The sequence below is a fragment of the Dasypus novemcinctus genome, chromosome 19, assembly GCF_030445035.2.
Source record: "Dasypus novemcinctus isolate mDasNov1 chromosome 19, mDasNov1.1.hap2, whole genome shotgun sequence".
NCBI lineage: Eukaryota > Metazoa > Chordata > Mammalia > Cingulata > Dasypodidae > Dasypus > Dasypus novemcinctus.
Window position 1 is genome coordinate 71,427,053 of NC_080691.1, and position 23,533 is coordinate 71,450,585.

Here is a 23,533-nt window from a genome sequence, read left to right on the forward strand (position 1 = left end):
TGGCAAACTAGGGTCCATGGGCCAAGTCCAGCCCATCATCTGTTTTTTGGTTTTTTTTTTCTCAATATACATTTTATTTATTTTTAAAATACACAAAAAGATCATGCAAAATGTTACATTAAAAAATATAGGAGGTTCCCATATGCCCCACTCCCCCCGCCCCCACTCCTCCCACATCAACAACTTCTTTCATTAGTGTACATTCATTGCATTTGATGAATACGTTTTGGAGCACTGCTACCCCGCATGGATAATAGTTTACATTGTAGTTTACACTCTTCCCCCAGGCCATTCAGTGGGTTATGGCAGGATATATAATGTCCAGCATCTGTCCCTGCAATATCGTTCAGGACAACTCCAAGTCCCGAAAATTGCACCACATCACACCTCTTTTTCCCTCTCCCTGCCCTCAGCAACTCCAGTGGCTACTGTCTCCACATCAATGATACAATGTCACAATAGTTCTATAGTAGAATACCAGTAAGTCCACTCTAATCCATATTTTATTCCTCCATCCTGAGGATCCTGGGATGGCGGTGCCCACTCCACCTCTAAATTGAGGGGGGTGCTTAGATCCCACCTGGCTGATGGATGGGATTCTCCTGCTTGGAGCTGTAGACTCTCTCAGTTCCCTGGTATGGTGGTTGACCATCCTCACCTCCCTACTAGCTGACTTGGGTAAATCCAATGAACCAGAGAGTAGGTGTTGCACCTCCACTGAGGCTCAGGACCCAGGTGGCACATGGACAATCCAGAGATTTTCAAGTCTCCTCGGCATACACTAACCACAGCACCTGTTTTTTGTGTGGCCTGTGAGCTGGAGAGGGGGGACCCAAAATATAATATTATACTACTTAGTGACAGGTGAAAGCATGTGAAGGGGCAGCAGTAAACAATTTAGGTCATGTCCATGCAGAGCAGGGACCAGCAGCCTACCTGCCCCTCTGTAATGCTCAACCCCTGGCCTCCCTCTGGCTCACCTGCCCTGGCCAAGAAGGAAGCAGCCATTGATGGCTTTTATAAAGGACTCCAGGAAGAGGTTTAAGACCGGCCCTGGGCTACACTTGGATGGAAGTAACCTCATCAAAGGGTCCTACTTACAATAAGTTTACACCCACAGGAATGGATTAGCTCTAAGGACATCATTTTCTGGGGTACATACAGTTTCACACCACCACAGCATATATTGTTTGAGTCCCTCCTTTCAGTTCTTTGGCGGATACACCCAGTAGTGAAATCGGGTCATATGGTAGTTCTACGTTTAACTTTTTGCAGAACCACCAAACTGTTTTCCACAGTGGCTACACCATGTTACACTCCCACCAGCAATGCATGAGAGTTCTTTGCCCATTTTTAAATTGGGTTGCTTGCTTTATTGTTACTAAGTTATAGAGGCTCTTTATATATTCTGGATACTAGACTCTTATCAGATGTAAGACTTGCAATTATTTCCTCCCATTCTGTAGGCTGTCTTTTCACTCTCTTGACAGTATCCTTTAATTCACAAACATTTCTTAATTCTCTTTCAAATAAACAAAATCCTTTTAGTCCCCTGATTTCTACCAATGAAGCTGAGCTCTAGTGGCCTCAATTTTGCTCCTAATGCTATCTAGTAAAATTCCAGAGCCAAGCCTTTAAAAAATAAAATAGAACAGTCACATACTTACAATTTTTAAATCAACTTTATTGAGGTATAATTTAAATATAATAAAATGCACCTATCTTACATGTTCAGATGCATTTTGATGTATACTGGTATGCTCCATGATTTTTCCCATTTTTTTGTTTTTTCAGGAGGTACCAGGGATTGAGCCCAGGACTTTATACCTGGGAAGAAGGCATTCAACCACTGAGCTACATCTGCTCCCCAATGAGAGGTGGGTTTTTCATTTGTTTGTTTTATTTTGTTTTTAGGAGGTACCGGGGATCAAACCCTGGACCTCGTACATGGGAGGCAGGTACTGAACCACTTGAGCTACATCCGCTGTCCATCCCCAGTATCTTTTAAAATCAGATTTATTAAGGTGTAATTTACATACAGTAAAATTCACCCTTTTTAGTGACTTCTATGGGCAGCAACAAATGCATTCAGTTGCATAACCATCACCACCAGACACTCATAATTTAAATTATAATTTGAAAAAAGGAGTTTCTGAAAGACATGTTGGAAATGGCCTCCCTCTCTTCTGCAGCCACAGAGAGAATCTTTCTGCCCCCACATAATTGGGTTCCTGTGCCGTGGGTGCTTTGTGAATTATTCCTAGCTATTACCAGCTTATTCTGGCTTTCTCGGTTAATATACATTTGTCCTTGAAGTGTTACTTGAACAAAGGGGGTTTGTGTAACCCTGAAGACTAGAAACTGTTGCCATGTCCCATGGAAGTGACCTTCAGAGGAAACCTGAGCCTCTGATTGGTCACTCTCCTAAGATGCCAGCTGGGAAAAGAGCCAAGCGTGCTTGTGTCCTCCCCTCTAGGCATGAGGGAAAAGCAGAAGAAAAGTCTTGGAAGCTGCCAGAGTTCTTTAGCAAAGAGAGGGAGAGTCTGGCTGGGTTTCCACAGGCAGTTTCAGACTGTGGAAGAACCACCGTGCAGCCGGAGAGGACAGGGGGCAGTTCTGTGTGGAACGGGACAGGCTCCCACCTTGCTCTGTGACCCAGGAATGAACCCTGAGCTCGGTGGCCCAGGAGAGAGGATGAATGTGGACTGACCTCCTCCTTGGGGCTCCTGGACATAAAACCTGTTCCCTAGCGGAGAGGGGTGTGTTGCACATCTCAACCCCTTTTGCCCTGAGCTTTTGGAAGCAATCCCAGAGATTGGTCTGCTAAGCGTGTGACTTTTATGGCATCTGGTCAATCCTGCTGTGTCTGTTCTCTCCCTCTCTTTCCTGTGTGGAGAGAGCAGCACAGAGGGTGCATGTGCATCATCTTTCTGCGTCAGTTGCGGATAGAGACCCACTGGCCCTGGGGGATGCGCGCGGGGGAAGGTCCGGGTGTCTCTTCTCTGTATGTACAGCTGTGTTGCATCCAGTGCCTGTGTGAGTCATACTTTTTTTGGCCACCCTGACACCTGCAAATCAGGGTGGCTCCATGTGGTGCCTGGGGTAAGGACAGCAAAAGCCTTGGGGCTGATGGTGAAAATCATGGAGGTGCCTGTGTTAGCCCCGCCCTGGACCTTCCTCGGCATAGACCCACTCCTGCCTCTCAATGTTCCTTGGTGCACCGGCTCTTGCCTCTGACAGAGGGGAGCCCTGGGGCTATCAGAATCTACATGCCGAGCGCTTAGCCTAAGGTTGAGCAGTGCACATGCATGACCTCGTTTCACTGCCATAACCACCCAGTGATGGCAAAAATTACTATCTTTGCTCCAGAAAAGGAGAAACTGAGGCACAGAGGCTAAGTGACTGGTCTAGGGTGGAAGAGCTGGGATATGAACCCAGGCCATCTGGCTCCAGGACCTGCACATTTCAGCACTCAAGGGGAAGGGGGTCACCTCGCTGGACGGTTCCAGCCACCATTCCAGCTTTTCTCTAAGGAAAGGAAGGGGAGGGGAGGGAAGAAGAGAGAAGAGAAAAGGAAAAGGAAGAAAGGAAGGGAGGGAGGGAGAAGAAATGTTCTTGGGAAAGGATTCCTTTGGCATTTTTTTTCCTTTAAAGTCTTAAAGAAAACATTCTTTAAAAAAAAAAGAATCAAATGCAGAAGTATGTGAAATAAAAGTGCCCTCCTCTTCCTACTCCCCAGGAGTAACCAAGAAATTGGGGGAAATGGGAATCCTGTGGACAGAAGTTTATGAAATAATCCACACCACTCCCCCCATTTGAGGAACTGCCAATGCAAGGGGACAGGGTGGGGTGGGAGGTCTGGCCACAGCTTCCTGGAATAAAATCAAGTCGTTGTGTTGTCCCCTCCCCGCCGCCACAGCTCCTCAGCCTCTACAGGCATCACCTCCCTGAATTATCAGAGCAACCCCATGTCATTTAGCCCCATTTTACACATGCAGAAGGTGAAGCTGCGTGAAGTTGAGCCATTTTTGCAAAGTCCCACAGCCAGCTAGAACTCAGATCCAGATTTGTCCTGTGCCGAAGTTCTCGCTCTTAACCAATGCTTTCTCCCACCTACTCCATGGGTGATGGGGGAGGGGGAGGACCCGGGGCTGGGTGTTGGTGCATCGAGGGTACAGTCTAGGGGGACAGGAACGGCCTTGGGGAGCCTCCTCCCTCAACGCAGCCCATATCTTAGGGCCCTGCCCACCAGGATGGGCTGTCCTCCCAGCCCCTCCCGCTTTCCCCTCCCTCCCAGCTGTGCCCAGGGCGCTCAGACAGCAGACCAGGAGCTGGAGGAGATTCAAGGAAAGGGTGGCAGTTATACTCAAGAGGGGCGCAGCCGCCTTCCCAAGCTCAGCCATCTTCAGTAGTTGGGTGACCATGAGCGAGGGGTTTAGCATCTCTGGGCCTCAGTTTCCCCATCTTTGAAATGGGAGCATTACTAGCGACTACCTCACAGGGTCATGGTGAGAGTTAGGGAGGAGACTGCGTGCATCTAGGGCAGGGCATGGCACTCCATCCAAGCTTCACAAATGTCACCTTTCGGTATCATGATTTTCCCAGAAGTTTCCCCAGCCGCCAACACAGAGACTGAGCCTCTGAACAGTCTCGAAAAGGAACTGTGGTAACCCAAAGTGAAGGGACCCACAGCCAGGACTTCCCTTTCCTGTCCCGATGCTGTGGCTCTGGGGACCCCAGCTCAGGCCCTCCAGGGTGGAGCCTTCCCACTCAAGGGGCAATTTCCTCAGGCGGACACCTTTTTCACAATATTCTCATCCGCGGCTGTTGGTTAACTTGGGTTTTAAGAATTTGAGCAACTTTACAAACAAAAATAAAGGCGAGGGTGGGGGAGGGAGACACACACAGTGCACTCCTCCTTGCTTCCTTGATTCCCCCACCACTCTGTTTTTCTCCTTTCTTCACTTCCTTGGTCAACTTGTTCACATCCTCAGGACTGAAGTCCTTGTCCAGACCTGGCTGTCCTCAGTCCTGGGCTCTGGAAAACTCTCTGTTGCATCACTTCCTTTCCCTGCTTGGGGCCACTGAGGCCCTCTGGAGGCTTCCAGCACTTCGTATTTTGTCCCCCTCCTCTGCCTGATGTCACCATCCTACTATTGCTCCTGGTACAGCCAGCTGGTCCAGGTTCCCTGGGGCCCTCATATTTTTTTTAAGAGTTCCTATTCTAGAAGAGGCCTGTCTACCCCATGGGGCAAAAAACTGCCACCCGTAATGTGGATAATTAAGCACAACCATAAGTCTTCCTACATTGAGAATGTAAATGCCCACTTCATCCCAGGTGTGCCATGGAACTTTCCAAAGCACTGGTGTTAGCCCGAGGAATCCTGTTTCTCAGTGGGGGGAGGGAGGGGGGTCCCTCCTTCTCACTGGGAACCACCACCCAGCCCAGGGCCAGGCCCCATTAGAGTGCTGAAGGAAGGATGATGATGATGATGATAGTGGCAGTCAGTGATCCTGGATGCCTCCTATATGCCTCCAGTGTGACCACTGGTGACCCTAAGACCTGTCCCCATCTTGAGCCTCCCTGCCATGCTCACGTGTCCAGGGGCCTCCTGGGCATCCCACAATCACATGTCAAGGAAATCTACCAGGGAAGCGGACTTGGCCCAGTGGTTAGGGAGTCCGTCTACCACATGGGAGGTCCGCGGTTCAAACCCCAGGCCTCCTTGACCCGTGTGCAGCTGGCCCATGCGCACTGCTGATGCGCACAAGGAGTGCACTGCCATGCAGGGGTGTCCCCTGCGTAGGGGAGCCCCACGCGCAAGGAGTGCGCCCCGTAAGGAGAGCCACCCAGCGCGAAAGAAATTTCAGCCTGCCCAGGAATGGCGCTGCCCACATGGAGAGCTGACGCAGCAAGATGACGCAACAAAAAGAAATACAGATTCCCGAGCCACTGACATCAACAGAAGTGGACAAAGAAGAACACAAATAGACACAGAACATACAACTGGGATGGGGGGGAGGGGAAGAGAAATAGATAAATAAATCTTTAAAAATATATATTAGCAAAAAAAAAAAAGAAAATCTACTAGGTTGCTACTTTCTGTACAAAGCAACTAGGTCGCTGAGGGAAAGTTCGTCTTTGGAGAACCCCAGCTACTTGCTGTAGAAAGAATGAAAAGAGTTGGAAAAGGACCTTCGGGGAGTAAAGGATGGAGGCATTGAGAACTGATGGCTGCTAACACCTGGACGGGGAGAGCTGGTGGGGTCCAGGGGAGACGCCATCTGAACCTGCACATCAGTCGTGGGGACAGGAAACCTGGCCAGGCAGAACTCACTGGAGAGCTGATGCCACGCCCAACAGGAAGTCCCAGCCCTCCCTCCTGAAATAAGTCTTGCTTACAAGCCAACCTGATCTCTAATCAGGCCTGTGGTTTAGAGAGAACTGTTCATAGAGAACACAGCAGGGCAGGGTGGGGTGGGAGGGGGCTCAGGAACGCCTGGTCATGAAGGCACAAGGAAGCGACCAGTGAAATCCAGAATAGAAGCCATTCCACAGGACAGGAAAAGAACCCCAAAACAACCAGGCTGGAAAAGTTTTGGGAATGGATGGTGGTGATGGAAGCACCACATTGGAAACATAATGAACAGCACTGAATTGTTAGCACAGTGACAAAAGTGTTCTTCCAACGATTGTAACAAATGTACCAGGCTAATGCAAGGTGTTTATAGGGTGGTATATGGGAACTCTGTATTTTAAGTGTGCTTTTTCTGTGAACCTATGACTTCTCTAATAAAGTAAATAAATAAAAGAAAGAAAAAGAAACCATACCAAGTGCTGCCAAATACTATGAGGAAATAAGTAAAGGGTTTTTAAAAAATTTTTAATTATCTTTATTTTTAAACAAGTTTTTTTTTATTTTTTATTTTTGAAGAAGCTTTAGATTATATGAATATTACATTAAAAATATAAGTGATTCCCATATGCTCCACTCCCTCCCCCTCCCACACTTTCCTTCATTAGTGTGGTACATTTTTTATAATTGATGAACCCATATTGAAGCATTGCTACTAACCATGGACTACAGTTCACATTATAGCTTACACTCTGTCCCACACAATTTTCTAAGTTATGACAAAACATTCACTGGCCTATATCCATCACTGCATTGTCATGCAGGACAAACCCAGAGTCCCCAAAATGCCCCCAAAACACACCTATTCCTCCTCCCATCCCTCAGAAGCTCTGGTGACCACAGCCTTTACATCAAGTAAAGGCTTCTTTAAGGGGGCAATCTTTGAGCTGAGATGGGAAGGGGAGGTTCAAGGATCGGGGCTGGGCATTGCTGGCGGGGAGAAGGGCGAATGCAAAGGCCCCGGGGCAGGAGGAGGGTGGCGTGTTTGAGGAAGCCCAGTTTGGCTGTAGCACGGTGGGGGAGGAAGAGGTAGTGGGATGCGGTGGGAAGGAGCCTTCCACCCTGCAGAGGGGAGCTCGGGTTTCATTCTCCTGGGTTTTGAGGATTCTCCGGAATGTGTGGGGAGGGCTTGGCGCCGTGCCTGGTTCCTGGCCAGGGCCTGGTGATGCCAGTTTGTGTCACCCACGGGGGTTCGTGAACACCTGTGGAACCGACAAAATGTCTTCAGTGTGGAGACGTTACATCATGTAGGTATAAAATAAAGGATCGGGCGGTTCAAGCAACGAAGTTTTGTTGCCACGGAGAACCACTGAATAATCCCTGACCTACTTCCCCGTCGCCCTAATTAGGGTCACCCTACTCCAGTTCCAGACACCCCAAAAAACAAAGAACCCAGGGGAAAAAAATTGAGCCACAGCGCCCCCTGGTGTTAGCACTTAGCTATCTAGGTGGGTCCCGGGTGAGTTGAAATTTCCAACTTGAAAACCGTCGTCGTCGTCGTCCCCCCCCCCCCCCCCCCCCCCCTCGCCAAGCGGAGCATCCAGGGCGGGCGTCTCAGGGGTCTGCCCGCCCCACTTTCTCCGCCGTCCCGCAGCCCCGCTCCCCGGCGCAACCTTGCGCAGACGTCTTTCCGCCCTGGTGGGGACTCCCTCGGCTACATCCTAGAAGCTGGGCCAAAGGGTTAGAGCTTTCCTAAAGCCTGCAAAACTGTGCGCGTATTATTTTTTCCTGGGAAAAATGTCCTTGCATTTTTTTTCCTGAATTCCCAAGGGAGTATGTGACCCAAATTTAAGGGCCGAGCCCTCCGTGGGTGTGGAAGGAGGGCACGGGTGCTGGGTCCCCGCCCAAGCCTTCCGGGTTTCAGGATGGGCCACATGCCTGGGGGGGGGCTAGCCTGGAAATGCGCGCTCCACCTGGGGGCGCTGTGTCCAGCTTCCTCGCCCACCCACGGCCCCTCCCCAGGCACCCAGGCCGCCAGAGCCTGGCCTCCGCCATTGGACCGGCCCTCCTACCTGCCCCCGCAGCCTGCGTGGCTCAATTCGCTTTCCCTCCAGCATCTCCGCTCGGGCAGGCCTCCCTCCCTTCTACCCTTCTTGCCACCCGCTGTGCCCTCACCTCCCCTGACTCCACCTCCATCCGCAATTCAGACTTCATCTTCAGGAGGCACTCCCGGACTACCCCCAGCCTGGCTGCCCGTGTCATGGGGTGTCTGCCTGGTTGTGCGTGCCCCCAGAGGGAAGGCTCCTTGCCTGCCTTCCTGGCTCTAGGAGAGGCACACCTTATGGCAGCCTTGTAAAGGCTCTGAGAAGTCCTGCAGTTAGGAACTCCTGGGGACAAGGCGAGTTTGAACTCGTGGGAATGGCCTCCGGGTGTGTTTGTCGCTTGCCCATCCTCACTCACACATGGCCTCAGATCCCCTGGAGCTGGAGACAACTCGCGGCTGGGCGGCTGCAGGCCCCTCTAGGACAGTTCCTGAGGGGTGCTGGGCAAGGAGGGCGAGGCAGGAGATAGCACATTCTACTTGCTCATCATAATACTGATAGCTCTTTCAGAGCAGCCAAACTAGTTCTAGTGCCAACCAAGTAACAGCAGCTGTCACTTTTTTTTAGGACCACCAGCTTTACCTGCATCCCTGCCATCCCCTCTGTGATTGGCTGTTAGGATTAGCCCCCATTCTTCAGATGGGGAAGTTAGCCAGTTGATCAAGGTCTCAAGGCTGGGAAATCCTGGAGCTAATACTCAAACCAGAGCCTGAGTTTCTAACCTCCAGGCAGGGCCCTCAGTCACTTCAGATGTCAAAGAAGGGCTCTGGCAGGACCATAAGGAGTGGTGGGGCCTGAGGCACAGGTCCAGGACTGGCCCAGCCCAGCTCCCAGGGGCTCCCTCAGAAAGAAGGAGAGATGGCAACTGGCTAGCAGAGAAGAGAGGGGTTTATTTATCTGGAAAAGGAGGGATGGGGTGGAGGTGGAAGGGTCAGGGCAAAGAAATGTTCTCCAGCTTCTGGTCCAGCATCTTGAGGTCATCCAGGAAGCGGGTGGGCGTGAGGATGTGGGAGGAGCCTGGGTGGGAAGGCAGGCTGATGAGGTGTGGTTGCCCTGCCAGGGTCCCCGCTGTGGGCCCCCAGCCCTAAGGACCCAGGAATCTAAAACCCTAGGAACTCTAGGAGTCCAGCCCCAGCTTTCCTCCCCTCCTCCAGGCGTCCCACACCCTACCCATCCCTCCAGGGGCTCCAGGCTGCAGCCCTTCAGGGGCCCAGCTGTCAGCCCCCATCCTTCGAAAGAACCTAAGAGTCCAGCCCCACCCCTCAGGGACCCAGGGATGGGGGAGTCCAGCCCCCAGCTCTGCCCTGCCCCTGGGACCCCAGGGCGGTTACTCACCGATGAGCACCTCCCACTTGCCTTCTGTGGCCCTCGTCACTTCATAGGCGGCCCTCATTTCCGACATCGCCACGCCGCCCATGATGTACACAATGAGCCGGGGCCCCGCCCGTGCCTCCACGCCCGCCTTGTTCTTGTGCCAGTGGCCAAAGCGGGCACTGTGGGAAGGGGGGGCGGCGGTCAGACGTGGCAGGTGGGCTTCTGGGTGCCCCCCCCCACCAGGGTCCCCAGGCCTTCACCTGACGGCAGCCTGGGAGCTAGGTGTGGGGGTAGGGTCAGTCACGAAAGGCCACAGCTTTCGGTCTAGCCGGTCCTCCACAGCATCCTGGGGTGGCCAGAAAGGGGAACTCAGAGGGAAACCCCAGGCTGGGGTGGGGTAGGGCAGACAGAGTCTGAAGCCCCCACTCAGTGTGCAGACAGGAGGGCCTGGCAAACAGGTGGCACCATCTGCATTGTGCTCCAGCCCCCTGGGGACCTGGGATTCTGGGACACCAGCCCCTTGGGGACTCAGACATTCGAGGCCTCAGCCCCTGGGGAAGCCAGCAGTTACCACCCCTAAGCCCACTGGGGAATCAGAAGTCAGGGCCACCAGCCTCTTGGAAATCCAGGAGTCAGGGACCCCAGCCTCTTAGGGACACAGGAGCCCAAGCTCCAGCCCCTTTAGGGCTCAGTGATTATCCTGCTCTAGCCCCTTGGGGACCCAGGAGACTGGCCCCCAAAAAGATGTCAAGGCCCAAGGTTGCCACTAGGCCCCCAAGTGGGAGGGCCCAGGAGTCCAGGGATGGCGCCAGGAAGCCCCGAGGCCTGGTCAGTTTGGGATACGGCGGCTTTGGGTTCCCAGGATAGGCAGGGGCTGGGGGAGGTCAGGAGTAAAACAAGCTGATGGGGAGACAGCAGAGCAGGTCCCACAGGAGGGGGCTGGGGACTGGCGAGGAAGTCAGCTTTCGGATGAGGGGCCCTGTGCCACCCCAATTCCTCAGATGTGGGCTTGGGCCACCCCTCACCTGGCAGAGCAGATAGGATGCCAGGGGAATGAGGTAATGAGGGATTTTCTACTAAGCTGGAGGCTTAGCAGCATGAGAGGCTGAGCTGCTGACAGGATCAGGGCAGGACGGGGGGTGGGGTGGGTGCCGGGCACCTCGCCCCCAGCTGCCCACTGCCCACCCCACCAGCAGCACCTCCATCACGTCCTTGATGATGGGCGTCCAGCGAGACAGCTGATAGGTGGGCTCCAGGCGCTCCCTCCGTTCCAGCCGGCTGGAGGTCCCCGAGCCCTATGGGGGGAGGGCAGGGCAGGTAAGGGGATTGGGGAGAAGGAAGCAGGTCACAGATGGGGCTGGGGCCTCATCTGGCTTGGGGGGGCTCCTGTGCAGATGAAGACAGAGAGAACCAGAGAAAGAGAGATGGAGTGAGAACTATAAGACAAGATAAAGAAAGAGAGAGGGGTGAGAGCAGAGGAGAGAGACAGGCGGAAGGAAGAGGGAGCAGAGGTGATGAGGCAAGAGGGCCAAGAGGGAGACGGGCAGCAAAGGGAGCAAAGGGAGACAGAGAGAAAGACGCTCAGAGGCAGAGATGGGAGCTGGGGAGATGCTGCAGGGGAAAGGGACCTGGAGGGAGCTGTAGACCAGCAGTGGAGGGCAGGGAGGCCACAGGGACTGAGAGGCCACACTGAGAGCTGGGCTCAGGGAGCTGCTGAGGGCTGGGGGTGGGGAGCACCTCGGAGACCTCCAGGGGCCTGGCTCTGACCCCACCCCCAACGCTGATGGCTCTGCTCTCCACCCCGGGGTGTTGCCCACCCGCCCATGAGCAGGGCTCTGATCACCTTACTCCCGCTCATCACATGACCCAGGGTTGGGATGGTACCCCCTGGCCCGCAGACCATCCACACCTAGCGCTCGTTGTCCGCCCGGGACCCAGGCTCCGACTCCGATGCCCTCTCCCCCAAGGGCCCCCCTCAGGGCCCAGGCCCCCAGCTCCTGGCTGGTCTTTGCCTGGTCTCTGGCCCTGGGGCCTGCTGCCAGCATACCCCGGGGTTGGTGACAGTGCCCCCCAGCTGCTCCAGGTTGCGGATGAGGCTGCTGTGAGTCTGCACGTTGGCGTGCTGGATCAGCTTGGCCAGGTTCTCCTCGCTCACACCTGGAGGGGGATGGTTGAGTGGAAGGGATGCTGGGGGAGAGGGCCTTCCAGGAGGGGAGAGATGAGGAGCAGGGTCCTGGGTGGAGTAGGAGGGCCCAGGATTGGGACGGGGGTTAGGAAACTTCTGGTTGGGGAGCTCCGAGTGTGAACAGGACTCGAATCTTCTGCAGTTAGTTGGGGGCACCCTAGATTCGGAGAAGTCATAGATTTGCCAATGGGATCCCCCAGGGCAACGGGGGGGGGGGCAGTTCCAGGGTCCAGAAGGATGTCTGTAGGGTCCTGGTAAGCTTGTTGGGGGACTCCCAGGATCACTGGATTCCGCCGTGACTGGACGTACCCAAGCCTGGGGTCCCCCATACTCCCCAACCCCCCCGCCCACACACCATTCCGCAGGAGGATGTAGAGCAACAGGACGCGGATCTTGTCATAGGCGGGCACAGCCGCGTCCAGCAGCACGGGCACGATCAGTTTCATGGCGTCCTTGATCTTCTCACCCTCTGCATCTGAGCCCATGGCCAAGTCCTGTGGGGCGGGCCGGGCGGCTGCGGTGTCAGCAGCCACGCAAGAGTGGGGCAGGCCAGGGACACCCCCAGGGCCACTAGCTCTCCTCAGGCCCCACCTGTACCCTGACAGGCCACGCCCCTGGCCCAGGACTGTCTCCCCAAGCCCCGCCCCCACAGGCCCGCCCTCCTGCTGGCCCCGCCCCTACCTGCTCCACAGTGCACAGTTTCTCCACGCAGCCCTTGAAGCGCTTCATGCAGTCGTCGGCTAAATGCAGGTGTGTGGAATACTGCAGGGTGAGGGGTGGGAGTTAAAGGTCAGAGGCTGGGCCAAGGCAGACTGGGGTGCGGGGGCACGGCACGGCTTCGGCTTCGAGGCCCCCGGCAGTCCTGTGGGGGGGGGGGGGGTTCCCGCCTCCCAGACCCGCCCCCCTCCCCCGCACTCACCTTGTTCAGCTCCTTCTGGTACTGCGGCATCTTTTTCAAGATGTGTGACAGGTCTTTGATATTGGCCTGGGGGCGGGGGTGGGGGCAGGCAAGGGTGGGCTTGGGGCCAGGCCTGGGAGCCCAGCTCCTGATGGCTGATAGTTTTGAGGCCCCGCCCCCTGGTTCTGCGCCTCCCCTTACCCCACCCCTAAGCTGCCCACCCTGACCCAGACCCGCCCCCCACCTTGTCCGTGGTCAACCTCTTGCTCTCACAGAATGTCTTCAGGAGCTCCGTGACCCTCCTGGCAGTGAGAGTAGGCAGGGGTGAGGTGGGGGATTGGTGTCAAAGTTGCAGCGTGAGGGTAGTGTGGGGTCGAACGGGTGGGCGATGGAAGCCAGAGGACAGGGTATGGGGGGCCCCCGCCGGGGGCACTGGGAGGCAGGATGAGGCTGGGTGGGGCCTAGGTAGGAGTGAGCTAGGCCAGCCTGGTGTGGGGAGGGGCGCTTATGGACTGGGTGCTCCAGGACCCAGAACCAGGACCGAGAGAGGGAGGCGGTGGGGGTGGGGGCAGGGGCAGGCGCGGAACAGCGCAGAGGGGCCGTGCTGCCCAGCACACGCACTTGGACACGTCCGCGATATGCATGTGTCGAAGCTCCACCCACAAGTCGTCATCCTCGTCCAGCAGCACCGCCTTCTCACGGGCCTCGCTCAGCCCCGTGGTCTCATACCTGGGGGTGGGGGCGGGGCGAGGGTAAGGGCCAGGTGCACGGCGGGGGGCGGGGGGGGGCGCACCCTGGGGTCCGCCCACCTATACGTGTCCTGCTCGATGTCCAGCAGGTCATAGGCCATGGCCTGGAACGTGAGCTCGTGCAGCAGCGGAGACACGGGATCAGCCGCGCGATCCATGATCAGCAGCTGCGATCGGGTCTTCTCAGGGCCCTGGTGGGGAGGGAGGGTTGGAGGGGAAGGGGAGGGGTTAAAGACACAGGCCCTGCCCCTCGGGGGGGCCTTGCCCACCCCTCTTCAGCACTCCCCCTCACCTCTCCCAGGCTCGGTGTGTCTGCCTTGAAGGCATTCAGCTTGGCCAGGACTGCGTGAGCCAGCTGGGCTGTATCCTCTGGGCCCCTGGGGGATGGGATGGTCGGATGGGGGTGGGGGTGTCAGGAAGGGCCGACCACAGACAGGGGCACAAGGAGGTGAAGGAAGGGAGTCAGGGGGTGGGGCGGGGGTCAGAAGAGAGGGTCAAAGTTGGGTGCAGGATGGGGTCAAGGCAGAGAGTGGGTGGCAGCAGCCAGGGGCTGGGGTGGCTCCCCACTTGTGGTAACGGATGGCCGGGTACTCCTGCAGTGTGGCGCACAGTGTGGCGATCTGCTGGGCCAGAGCATCGAGCTGCCGTGCCCGCTCCCCGGCGCGGAATGGGCAGTACAGGTTGTAGGTGCTGTGCGGGGTGTCCAGGGAGAACACCTGGGAGGGCAGAAGCGCCAGGGCTGCCACTGTCAGCTCACCCCTGCTCACCTGCCAGCGGGCAGCCCTTGCCTCTCCCCAGGGGCTTTCTCCAGGCTCTGAAGCCTCCTTGGCAGCCCCCAGCCAATGTCTGGCAGAACTGGTGGATAAATACCCCTTCCCATTCTTCTCCTACTGGTGTTCCCATTACCCATGTGCCCAAGGCCTTGTCCCTGTGTGTGTTCCTGGTACAGGGAACCTGTGGATATTTGGTCTCCAGCCTGGGCCATACCTGGGCCTCATAGGGTAGGAAGGCGAGGTGGATTTCTTTCAGCGTCTTCAATGCCTTTGCCAGGCGAGAGCGGCCCAGCTCACTGAACAGGGGCTCCGGGCAGGCTGGGGAGGAAATGAGGGGGTGTTGGGGCCAGAGCACGGCCCCCACACCCCAACTAATCCCTCCCCAGCCTCTCCCCACTTACTGTCTGTGAAGAAGACGTGTGCTGCTTTGTAGGTGAAGGTTGGTGTCCCTTGGAAATCCGCAATCAGGGCCTGTACCGACTGGGGGATGCAATCACTCTCAGGCCTGGCCCTGCCCCCCCAGACCCGGCCTCTGCTCGACCACCCAGCCACTGCTTGTCACCCACACAGACACGTGCACACACACATGCAGATGCCCCATGCTCACACACGCACCTTCTCTGTAGGACTCAGCAGATAAATGGCTTCCAGGCTGGGAATGGGTTCTCGCCGTTTGTTGATATCTTCAACAACTAGTAGGAAAAGGGGTGGCAGGAGGCACGTGGGGAGTTGAATGTGTGGGGAGGAGGGCCAGATATTCTAGGGGTGGCACTCCCTGAGGGTCCTAAGCAGGTTGCACAGCGAAGGGCTGCAGAGGTAGGGCTCTGCGCATTTGGGGGTTTCCCACAGAACTCCACAAGCAGAAGCTGCACCCTCAGGAAAGCTCACCCTCTAGGGTTCACAGCTGAATAAGTTCTGCACAACAGATCTGCCCAGCCCAGGGCCCCCTACTAAGATTGCATGCTGGGGAAACATATTTAAAAAGAAATTCATTTGGGGCTCTTTATACAGGGAACAGCATACCTGGGAGATCAGGACATTGGCTGCACCTTGGGGGGCAGGTGTTCCCGCATTTGGGAAGCTGCGCATTTGGGAAGTCCCATTTTGGGGACATGGTGGGATTGGAGCATCTACTCACTGGTGATGCCCTCGGCCAGGATGTCTGACATTTTGCAGCAGGATGACAAGATACGCATGCTCGGGTGGTCCATGATGAGCACCTGTCCGGATGGATAGGCAAATGGACAGATAGACAAGTAGGCAGAAGAGGGCTGGCAGTGTCAAGGGCTGGCCAGGGCAGAAGGACCCTGAATCCACCTCCATTCCAGACCCACCCACCTGGCTCTGCCCTGTGGAACAGCAGCCCCCTTCGGGAGCCCTTGGGGGGGGTCCCACATTCGGGTCCCCACCCCCAGGAGTTTGGAAAGGGGCTGTCTCCAGGAACCCCGGTGTTCTGCCTTGCCCCTACCTTCCACTCCCCATCCTTCTTGACACTCCGAATAACTCCGCTTAGAATTTCTGCAGGGAAGACAGGGGTGGACTTAGGATGCTGGGTCCTTTCAGGCTGGGCCCCCACCTTAACTCCTGTTACTTCTCTCCACAATCCTGTGATGTAGCTGCTGGTGTCACCCCTGATTTACAGAGGGGGAAACAGAGAGGGGATACAGAGATTCCAGAAGGCACATGTATCTTGCCCAAGCACCCTCAGCATCTAAGTGGCAGATTGCCTGGGAATACATAGCCACTTATGAAGAGGTTTTTGATAAGTGAATAAATGGAAAGCCAGGGCTCATATATAGGTCTACCTGCCCCACCTGAGCTGGCCTCTTCGGCCTCCCCATCTGCTACCCCAGGATCTCCTGCTCTGGAGGTGTTGATGGGCCCCCCACTCCAGCTCCATCAATTCCCCTGGATCAGAACGCAGGACCCCTGGGTGCCCACTCTGAGGCCGTGGTCATCCTATCATCTAACCTCCAGACTCAGTTTCCTCATCTGGAAAATGCAATCACCGGTTTTCTGATCTCCTCATTAAGTCCTGTATAGGGCGTTCCGTTTCTAGCTCGGGTGCTGGAGACTTAAACCACACTCTGCCCTGTTCAGCTGAGGGAAAGTACAAGGGAAGGAGTGGCCGCACCCTGCCAGCTTCATGTCCACTGTTATCAGGACCCACAGGACGGAAGGAGCAGTTGAGGCCGGAACTTCACCGGCTGTGGGAGGGGGGAGACCTCCACACTCTCCCCCAAGCACCCGGGCGTGGGAGCCTGGATTCCCGAGTCCTCACTTGCTAGGGGTTCTGGAGGGCCCGGCATGGAGGAAGGCGTCTCCCCATCCCCTCGCCCCCGGGAACCCTTGAGCGCTCAGGCCACCTGGAATCGATAACAAGACACCCAGCTGGCCCCGATCCGCGCCGCGGGTCCCCAAGAACCCAGCCCCGGAACTCTGCCCGTCTCAGACACCCGGGAGCCTGGGCGCCCAGCTGTGCTCTCCCCGCACCGGCACCCGGGGGCGCCCAGGGGCCCGGGCCCCCGCGCCGCCGTTGGAAGTCCTAGGGGGCCCACGCCACTTCCAGTCCGCCCCCTTTGGGCCCCCGGAGTCCAATTTCCCAACTTTGTTCCGCTCGGCCCCGGCAGCCGTCTGGGACCAAGTTCCGCCCGCCCCTTCGAGGGTCCAGGTGTCCGGGCATCTGGCCTGGTCCCTGACTCCCCGCCCCCCGGGCCCAGGGGTCCGCGCACACTCCCCCCAGGGGACCCCGGAGCCCGGCCCCGGGCGGACACTCACTTTCCCCCACCACCGCCTTCAGCCCCGAGGGCGCCATCTTTCCCCCAGGGGCGCCGCCGCTGCTTCCGGGTCTGTCCCTAGGTGGGGGCGGAGCCCGCGGCCCCGCCCCTTGCACCTGGCCCCGCCCCCTGGCCACGACTGGGAGCAGCGCAGGAAGGTTCTGACCCTCGCGGGGCCGGCGTGCACCACAGCCACAGCGGCCGGAGAGTGCACCCCCGACGACACCCTCGCCCCTCGTACTGCACATGCGTGCACAGACACATCCTTTCCCTGCTTGTGTGCTGCGAGGGGTGGGATGGCGGGGCGGGAAATAACTCCTCCGTCTTCCCCAAGTCTGTCCGCTGGGCCACAAACTGGTGTCTCTGGGCTCGAACCGTGACCGTCTTACCTTCTGCGTCCTCGAGTTTGGCAGTGGTCACAGGCTGGAGCAACATTTGACAAACACCGCGGGAAGCCAGAGGGAGGGTTGGAGCTAACTGGCACCTACTGGGTGCCGTTCACCCTTCTCGTTCAAGTCTTCCTGGAGAAGCCCCGCCAGTAGGAAAGGTGGCGAAACTGAGGCTCGACGGGACCCCCCACATCCAAGGCCAGGAGGAATGCTTGTCTGCCCTGGCGCCCTCATGCTTGACTTGCGTGGACTGACAATTGCATTTGTGGGCTGAGAGACAAACGTGGGTTTAGTGGCAGGCTCAGACCTTGCAGGTATGCACACAAGCCCCTCGATTCCCACTCCACTTGGAAATGTCACGGCCTGCTCTTGCACATTCCCGTGTGGATGAGCAGAGTCATGCTAGGCTGAGATGGTACTTCCATTTGGCCATATTTCAGTAAGTGTCTGCAGGTCCCAGGCCTTCTGCCACTTCCTGGGACAGACAGGGGCCAGACAATGGGAAAGAAGACTCAGGAGTCAGAAGCACCTCCAGCTTCTCAGCTTTACCCCTGGGGGTAAGTGTCCATGACATCTGCTGCCATCACCTTCCTTCCCTGCTACCCAGGTTGTTGCTAAGGATTAAGACATCATGTTGGGGAAGTGGACGTGTCTCAACTGACAGTGTGTCTACCTACCATATGAAGGGTCCAGGGTTCTATACCCAGGGCCTCCTGACCCATGTGGTGAGCTGGCCCATGCAGAGTGCTGTCGCATGCAAGGAGTGCCATGCCACGCAGGGGGGCCCTATGTAGGAGTGTGCCACGTGCAAGGAGTGTGCCCTGCAAGGAGAGCTGCCCCTACATGAAAAAAGTGCAGCCTGCCCAGGAGTGGCACTGTACAGAGAGAGCTGTCGCAGCAAGATGACACTACAAAAAAGATGCAGTTTCCCAGTGCCACCTGGTAATACAAGCAGATGCAGAAGAACACAGAACTAATGGACACAGAGAGCAGACAATGGGTGGGGGGGGGAGAGAAATAAATAAAAGTAAATCTTAAAAAAAAAAATGGCATCATGTTGGGAGTAAATGTGGCCCAAGCAATTGGGCACCCGCCTCCCACATGGGAGGTTCTGGGTTCAGTTCCCTGCGACTCCTAAAGAAGATGAGCAGATGCCATAACCAGCGGATGCTGCAACGAGCAGATGCTATAAGGAGTAGATGCCAGAACGTGAAGATACTAGAACACGCAGATGCTGTAACCAGCAGGAAGCAGAAGTGGCTCAAACAGTTGGGCACTTGCCTCCCACATGGGAGATCCTGGGTTCGGTTCCCAGTGCCTCCTACAAGCAGACAACAAGCAGACAGACAAGGGAGCCATTGCAGGGGGGGAGGAGATGAATTAAAAAAAAAAGACATCATGTTGGCATTGAAGACTCCAGGCTCTGAAGAGGATTTGAACTTGGACCCTGAATTGGGCAAAGGACTGAGTTTTATGTCTGGTAAACAGGGCTGGTGGCAGTGCGGCCAGCAGATTTTCAGAAAAGAAACTTCACCTGGTTTCAAGAAAGGCATCTTGGGGAAGAGTTAGGGTGCAGTTTGGGGCCTCCCCAGTGGCATCCTCTCCTAGAGCACTGAGGGAGAGCCAGGGCGGGACTTTCTGACCTCCTCACCTCCCTCTCCAAGGGTCTAGCCTCCCACGTGGGGGCCAAAAACAGCTTGACATAGCATTCGGGTGGCTGGGAGATAGGCGATTCCAGACCTCCTTGTCTTAGCCTCATTCCTAGGTCCTGAATCGCTCAACCCAGGGGCAGTGAGTAGAGGGGAGGATGGCCAGAAGACCTCTTGGAATTGCTGCCAAGAAAATGGAGATGGAGCTAGGAAGCTGCCTCAGGAGGGTGCAGTGGGGGAGGGAAGGGTCCTTGGTCCAGCTTCCCCTTCTTTTACCCCCCTGCAGATAGCAACTGCGCTTCCAGCAGGATGAGGCCCAGGACCAGTGGGGGTGGAAGAGCTGGGCAGCAGGGGTGGGAGGCACCCAGCACTGCTTCCCACTGCAAGTCCCACTCAAGCTGGCCACTCCTGTGCCTGGTTTGCCCATGCTTTCCCAGTGGGGTCCAGTCAGTCCTCCTCCACTTTGCAGACACTGCTCTGGCCTTCTGCTGCATCCCACCAGAGTCTTTGGGGCCAGGTGTGTGCTGCTGGGCCCACAACAGCCTGCTGCCTACTCCCACACCGGGCCCACCATCGTTCTGGGAAAACAATTATCTGGATCATCTTTATGGAGCTTAAGCTGGGGTGGGAGCAGATGGGGCGTGAGCTGGGGATTTGGGGCTGGGAAGGGTATCTACTCCCCTTACATCCTGGCCTTAATTTAAAAAGCCTGCTCTGGCCTGGGTCAGGGGAGGCAGAAAAGTGAGCAGAGACCAGGGGAGGGGAGCGGGGACGATGATGGACCAGGAAGAGAAGGCAGAGTATGAGGGTGCAGCCCCCTGTGTCCGGGTAAGCAAGCCCCACCCCCCTTCCACCTCCAACTCTCAAGGTCTCAGAGACACTGAGTGACAGGACTAATTAATTAACTTGTAGGGCAGCTAATTAGTGAGTTGGTCCCCTGGGATCCCTGATCCAGTTGCCATCCGAGGGAGGTACTGGTAGGCCTGAAGGTCTGAGTTCCCAGTCCCAGGGCAGAGGTCAAGGCTCTCAGTGCTGACCCAGGGTGAGGTAGGAAGGGGGATGCTGGTACTTGGGGAGGACCCTGAGCCTTGTTTCCCAGGCACGTACCCCAGCCCCCAGGCTCCCTTCCAGTCAGGCCGCAATCTAGGACAGTGAACAAGACGGTGGCACCAGCAGCCCCTCTCCTGAGGCAGCACCACGTGAAGTGGCACTGCCTGTGGGGCCCCTGGGGTGGGGGCTGGGAATAGGGAGGAGACTCACATCTTATTCCGAGCAGCTCTGTAGAGCAGCAGGCTGGTGGAGGCAATGGTGAGAACCGAGGATGGGAGGAAGGCAGGCCCCAGGCTTGGGGTAGGGGCTGGGGTGGGGTGGCGGTGCTGAGGGCCTGGCTGGACAGTGTGTCTGTCCCCAGGCAGGCTCCCCAGACCAGGAGGGCTTCTTCAACCTGCTGAGCCACGTGCAGGCTGACCGGATGGAGGAGCAGCGCTGCTCGCTGCAGGCGGAGGCCCCGGCTGCCGAGAACCGTGAGAGTGGACCTGAGAATGGGTTGGGGTGTGTGGACAGGGCAGGCATGCAGGGGTGCATGGTGAGTGGCCATCTGGGAGGGGGGAGGATGGCTGAGGACAAAGGTCTGTCTGGGGGAATGAGCAGGCACCTGGGGACATAGGCACCTGTGAGTCTGTGAGCAAATATGCATCTGGGGACGAGGGGTAGGGGACAGATTAGGTGCTGGGGCGAGTGGGGCCCTCAGCTGGATTGTGTCCTCCTGCGTCTGTGTATGTGTCCCTGCACCCTTGCCCCATGCAGAGAGTGGCCCCCCACCTGAGATGGACAGCCTGATGGACATGCTGGCCAGTACCCAAGGCCGCCGCATGGATGACCAGCGGGTGACAGTCAGTGCCTTGCCTGGCTTCCAGCCTGTGGGCCCTAAGGTGGGTGAGGTGCTGCCGGAGCTAAGGAGAGCCCAGCCAGGCTGCACCCTTGACCTGGCCCCCTCCCATCCTTAACATCCATCACCCTGCCACATGGGGATGGGTGGGTGTCTGGAACAGGCAGGAAGTGCCTACCCTGGGTCTCTGCCCATCAGAGGGCCTGGACCAATCCAATAACTGACTTCAGGCGGGAGGACCAGAGCCCAAGGGCAGACAGTGAACACGTTAATGTGAGAGTTGTGGCTAGAGGTCACGGCTCCCTCCTGCCCTCAAGTAAGGGCATTTCATGGAGGCCAAAGGGAGAGAGTAGGCCCCCTTCCTGGAAAGACATCCCCAGAAAGTCAGGCACGTGAGCTCACACCCAGGACACACACATCTGTATGCTCATGTATGTCTATATCCCATGTACTCACCCAGCCTTGGGTTCTGACCAAGACGTCAGTGAGGCCCCCACATAAATGGTGGGTAACAAAGACAAACCCAAAAGAAAGTCCAGGGTGGGGAAGGACAGAGCCATGTGCCAGAAGGCAGGATGTTGGGGTTCCCACATGCACCCTCCCTTTAGTGTTTATGTCTCTTCCAGACTGCTCCCGCCCTCCATTCTCTTTCTGGCTGACTCCCTTTCCATCCGCAGGACAGGGCACAGAAACGAGCTGGGACTCTCAGCCCCCAACCACTCCTCACCCCTCAGGACCCAGCCGCTCTTGGCTTCCGTCGAAACAGCAGCCCCCAGCCCCAGACACAAGCCCCATGAGGGTCTGAGCCATCCCCTTAGGGTCTATTTGGGCCCCTGAAAGCAGAGAATAAAACACTCCACAAGCAACAAATGATTGAGTATGTGTGTTATTTTGTGGGCAGAGGGGCTAGAACTCAAGTACATGGGAGACCTCAGGAGCTGTGCTGGGCAGCTCGAAGAAGCTTCTCCTCTCGCTGCTTCCGTATCCTCTCCTTGAAATCTTCTAGCTCTTGACGCTGGGTTTGGGATGGGAAGGAAGGAGCCTGTGGGCCCTAAGGTGGGTGGCCTGGACCCCTCTCCCACCACCCTGGGCCCTATTCCCCCAGGCCATGGCTTCAGAGTTCAGCATGGGGAATATAATGGTCACTGGGAGCTCATGACCATTACAACTGGGTACCAAAAAGGATCAGATTCACCCTTCAAAGAGAGAGCAATAAAGAAACCCTATGCTCCTCTGCTCTCAGGTGCATGGCTTTGGCTGAGGGTAATATTTTAATTCAAACCCATCATAGCCAAAGGGACCCAGCCCCCTCCATCCATCTGATGGAAGGCAGAGTTTGTCACTTACCTGGCCCTCCTGCTCAGGTGGCCACAGCTCCCTCTGTGGGGACAAAGTCACAGTTGGAGGCACGAGCCAGAGCCTTCAGAACTCCATTCCCAGGGCATGGCTGGGACCAGCAGGTGGGTGCCCCATACCTTCCCCGAACCCCTAGAACGAACCACCAACACTTTCCCAGGGCCCACCTTGCGCTGTATGACATAGTCCTCAAACCACTCGGCCTGATTGGCAATCCAGAACATAGCCACAGGGAAGGTGAGGTAGAGTGCCATCTGGAAGGGCAGGCAGCAGGTGAACAGAGCCAAGGACCATACCTCTTCCTCCCCCTGTCCCCCATGTGCAGAGGTCCTTCAGAACTTGGGCACATCCTCCTGCAGAGCCTGGGAAGACTTCCTTCTCAGGGCCTTCCCAAGAACCCTAGAACTGCTGCCAAAGGTACAGAAGCCTCACATCTCAAAATCTCACCCCCATAATCCAGGTGACCTCATTCCTGAGAGCCCCAACCTGAGTCTGGGAGTTACTCTCAAAGACAGATACACACAAACATACATACACATAAACTGGCCCCAGGAGCATAAGTGTTCTTGCTACAATCAAATACCTGGAGACCTCCTATCGCAGAGACACGTCCTCCCATCAAAGCCCGGGAGCGTTCCCCAAACCCAGGAGGCCTCCCAGAGGCATCTGAATCTCTCTTCCTTAGAGACCCCTTCTCCGATCGCCCCTCTCAAGAAACCCTTCCTTAGAGGGCCTAAACCCTGAGGTCCCATGAGGAGCTCCCCCCAACCTATCGCCCCCTCTGAGTTTCCAACCGTTAAGGCCCCTTTCAAATCTCAGGAGCTTTCTCCCCGGAGCGGACCTCCACCCCCTTTCATTTTCAGACTCTTCTCTTCAGATCCAGAGAGACCCCGTCTGAGCCCCCGCCCGCCCAGGATCCCACCCGCTCCGACGCTCACTTACCCGAAACACTTCTAGCTTCACCCCCATCTTGCTTCTCCAGGTCTCCAAAGCCGCTTCCGCCCAAAGTCGACCCTTCAACAATATAGTAGCTCATTGGCGCTTCGTTAGCTCCGCGGCAGAAGCTGATTGGCCAAGGAGCTCTAGCTTGATGTCAT

At 56.5% G+C, this 23,533-nt stretch overlaps 3 protein-coding genes across 10 annotated transcripts; 1 reads left to right on the forward strand and 2 right to left on the reverse strand.

The window, feature by feature from the left end:
* Positions 1-9,328: 9,328 nt before the first annotated feature.
* STXBP2 (syntaxin binding protein 2) lies at positions 9,329-17,266 on the reverse strand. Of its 6 annotated transcripts, none has more exons than XM_071209958.1 (20): positions 17,156-17,208; positions 16,387-16,477; positions 15,846-15,895; positions 15,516-15,597; positions 14,993-15,069; positions 14,779-14,857; positions 14,592-14,695; positions 14,172-14,320; positions 13,897-13,981; positions 13,665-13,795; positions 13,477-13,584; positions 13,100-13,157; positions 12,877-12,942; positions 12,639-12,719; positions 12,313-12,451; positions 11,820-11,929; positions 10,972-11,067; positions 10,033-10,118; positions 9,794-9,951; positions 9,329-9,475 (listed from the first exon to the last, which is right to left on the reverse strand). In XM_071209958.1, exons 4-20 carry the CDS (start codon positions 15,586-15,588, stop codon positions 9,390-9,392), a joined length of 1,686 nt encoding a protein of 561 aa, XP_071066059.1. In that variant the 5' UTR covers positions 15,589-15,597; positions 15,846-15,895; positions 16,387-16,477; positions 17,156-17,208; the 3' UTR covers positions 9,329-9,389. The 6 variants fall into 6 exon arrangements, with proteins under 6 accessions (XP_071066059.1, XP_071066056.1, XP_071066057.1 ...); XM_071209955.1 differs by having other exon boundaries at positions 16,349-16,477; positions 17,156-17,207; XM_071209956.1 differs by lacking the exon at positions 16,387-16,477 and adding an exon at positions 16,512-16,743 and having other exon boundaries at positions 17,156-17,200.
* Positions 17,267-20,402: 3,136 nt separating this feature from the next.
* On the forward strand, positions 20,403-21,950 carry PCP2 (Purkinje cell protein 2). 3 transcript variants are annotated; one of them, XM_004477141.4, is made up of 4 exons: positions 20,403-20,500; positions 20,604-20,715; positions 20,999-21,123; positions 21,758-21,950. In XM_004477141.4, the coding sequence occupies exons 1-4, from the start codon at positions 20,498-20,500 to the stop codon at positions 21,875-21,877; spliced, it is 360 nt and encodes a 119-aa protein (XP_004477198.1). In that variant the 5' UTR covers positions 20,403-20,497; the 3' UTR covers positions 21,878-21,950. The 3 variants fall into 3 exon arrangements, with proteins under 3 accessions (XP_004477198.1, XP_023440037.1, XP_004477199.1); XM_023584269.3 differs by having other exon boundaries at positions 20,421-20,500; positions 20,608-20,715; XM_004477142.4 differs by lacking the exon at positions 20,403-20,500 and adding an exon at positions 20,508-20,524.
* PET100 (PET100 cytochrome c oxidase chaperone) lies at positions 21,951-23,489 on the reverse strand. The gene is made up of 4 exons (XM_004477138.4): positions 23,379-23,489; positions 22,604-22,690; positions 22,428-22,460; positions 21,951-22,095 (listed from the first exon to the last, which is right to left on the reverse strand). Exons 1-4 carry the CDS (start codon positions 23,403-23,405, stop codon positions 22,012-22,014), a joined length of 231 nt encoding a protein of 76 aa, XP_004477195.1. The 5' UTR covers positions 23,406-23,489; the 3' UTR covers positions 21,951-22,011.
* Between the last annotated feature and the right edge of the window lie 44 nt (positions 23,490-23,533).

Coding starts and splice junctions, on each gene's coding strand:
- STXBP2 (XM_058281912.2), bottom strand. CDS start 17,192: ATGGCGCCCTCGGGGCTGAAGGCGGTGGTGGGGGAAA. Junction 15,598..15,845: donor AGAAGGATGGGGAGTGGAAG/GTAGGGGCAAGG, acceptor CCATCCGGACAG/GTGCTCATCATGGACCACCC. Junction 14,696..14,778: donor ACACGTCTTCTTCACAGACA/GTAAGTGGGGAG, acceptor TTTCCTCCCCAG/CCTGCCCGGAGCCCCTGTTC.
- PCP2 (XM_004477141.4), top strand. Junction 20,716..20,998: donor GGCCCCGGCTGCCGAGAACC/GTGAGAGTGGAC, acceptor TGCCCCATGCAG/AGAGTGGCCCCCCACCTGAG. Junction 21,124..21,757: donor TCCAGCCTGTGGGCCCTAAG/GTGGGTGAGGTG, acceptor TTCCATCCGCAG/GACAGGGCACAGAAACGAGC.
- PET100 (XM_004477138.4), bottom strand. CDS start 23,405: ATGGGGGTGAAGCTAGAAGTGTTTCGG. Junction 22,461..22,603: donor ACTATGTCATACAGCGCAAG/GTGGGCCCTGGG, acceptor TTGTCCCCACAG/AGGGAGCTGTGGCCACCTGA. Junction 22,096..22,427: donor CACCTGAGCAGGAGGGCCAG/GTAAGTGACAAA, acceptor TCCCAAACCCAG/CGTCAAGAGCTAGAAGATTT.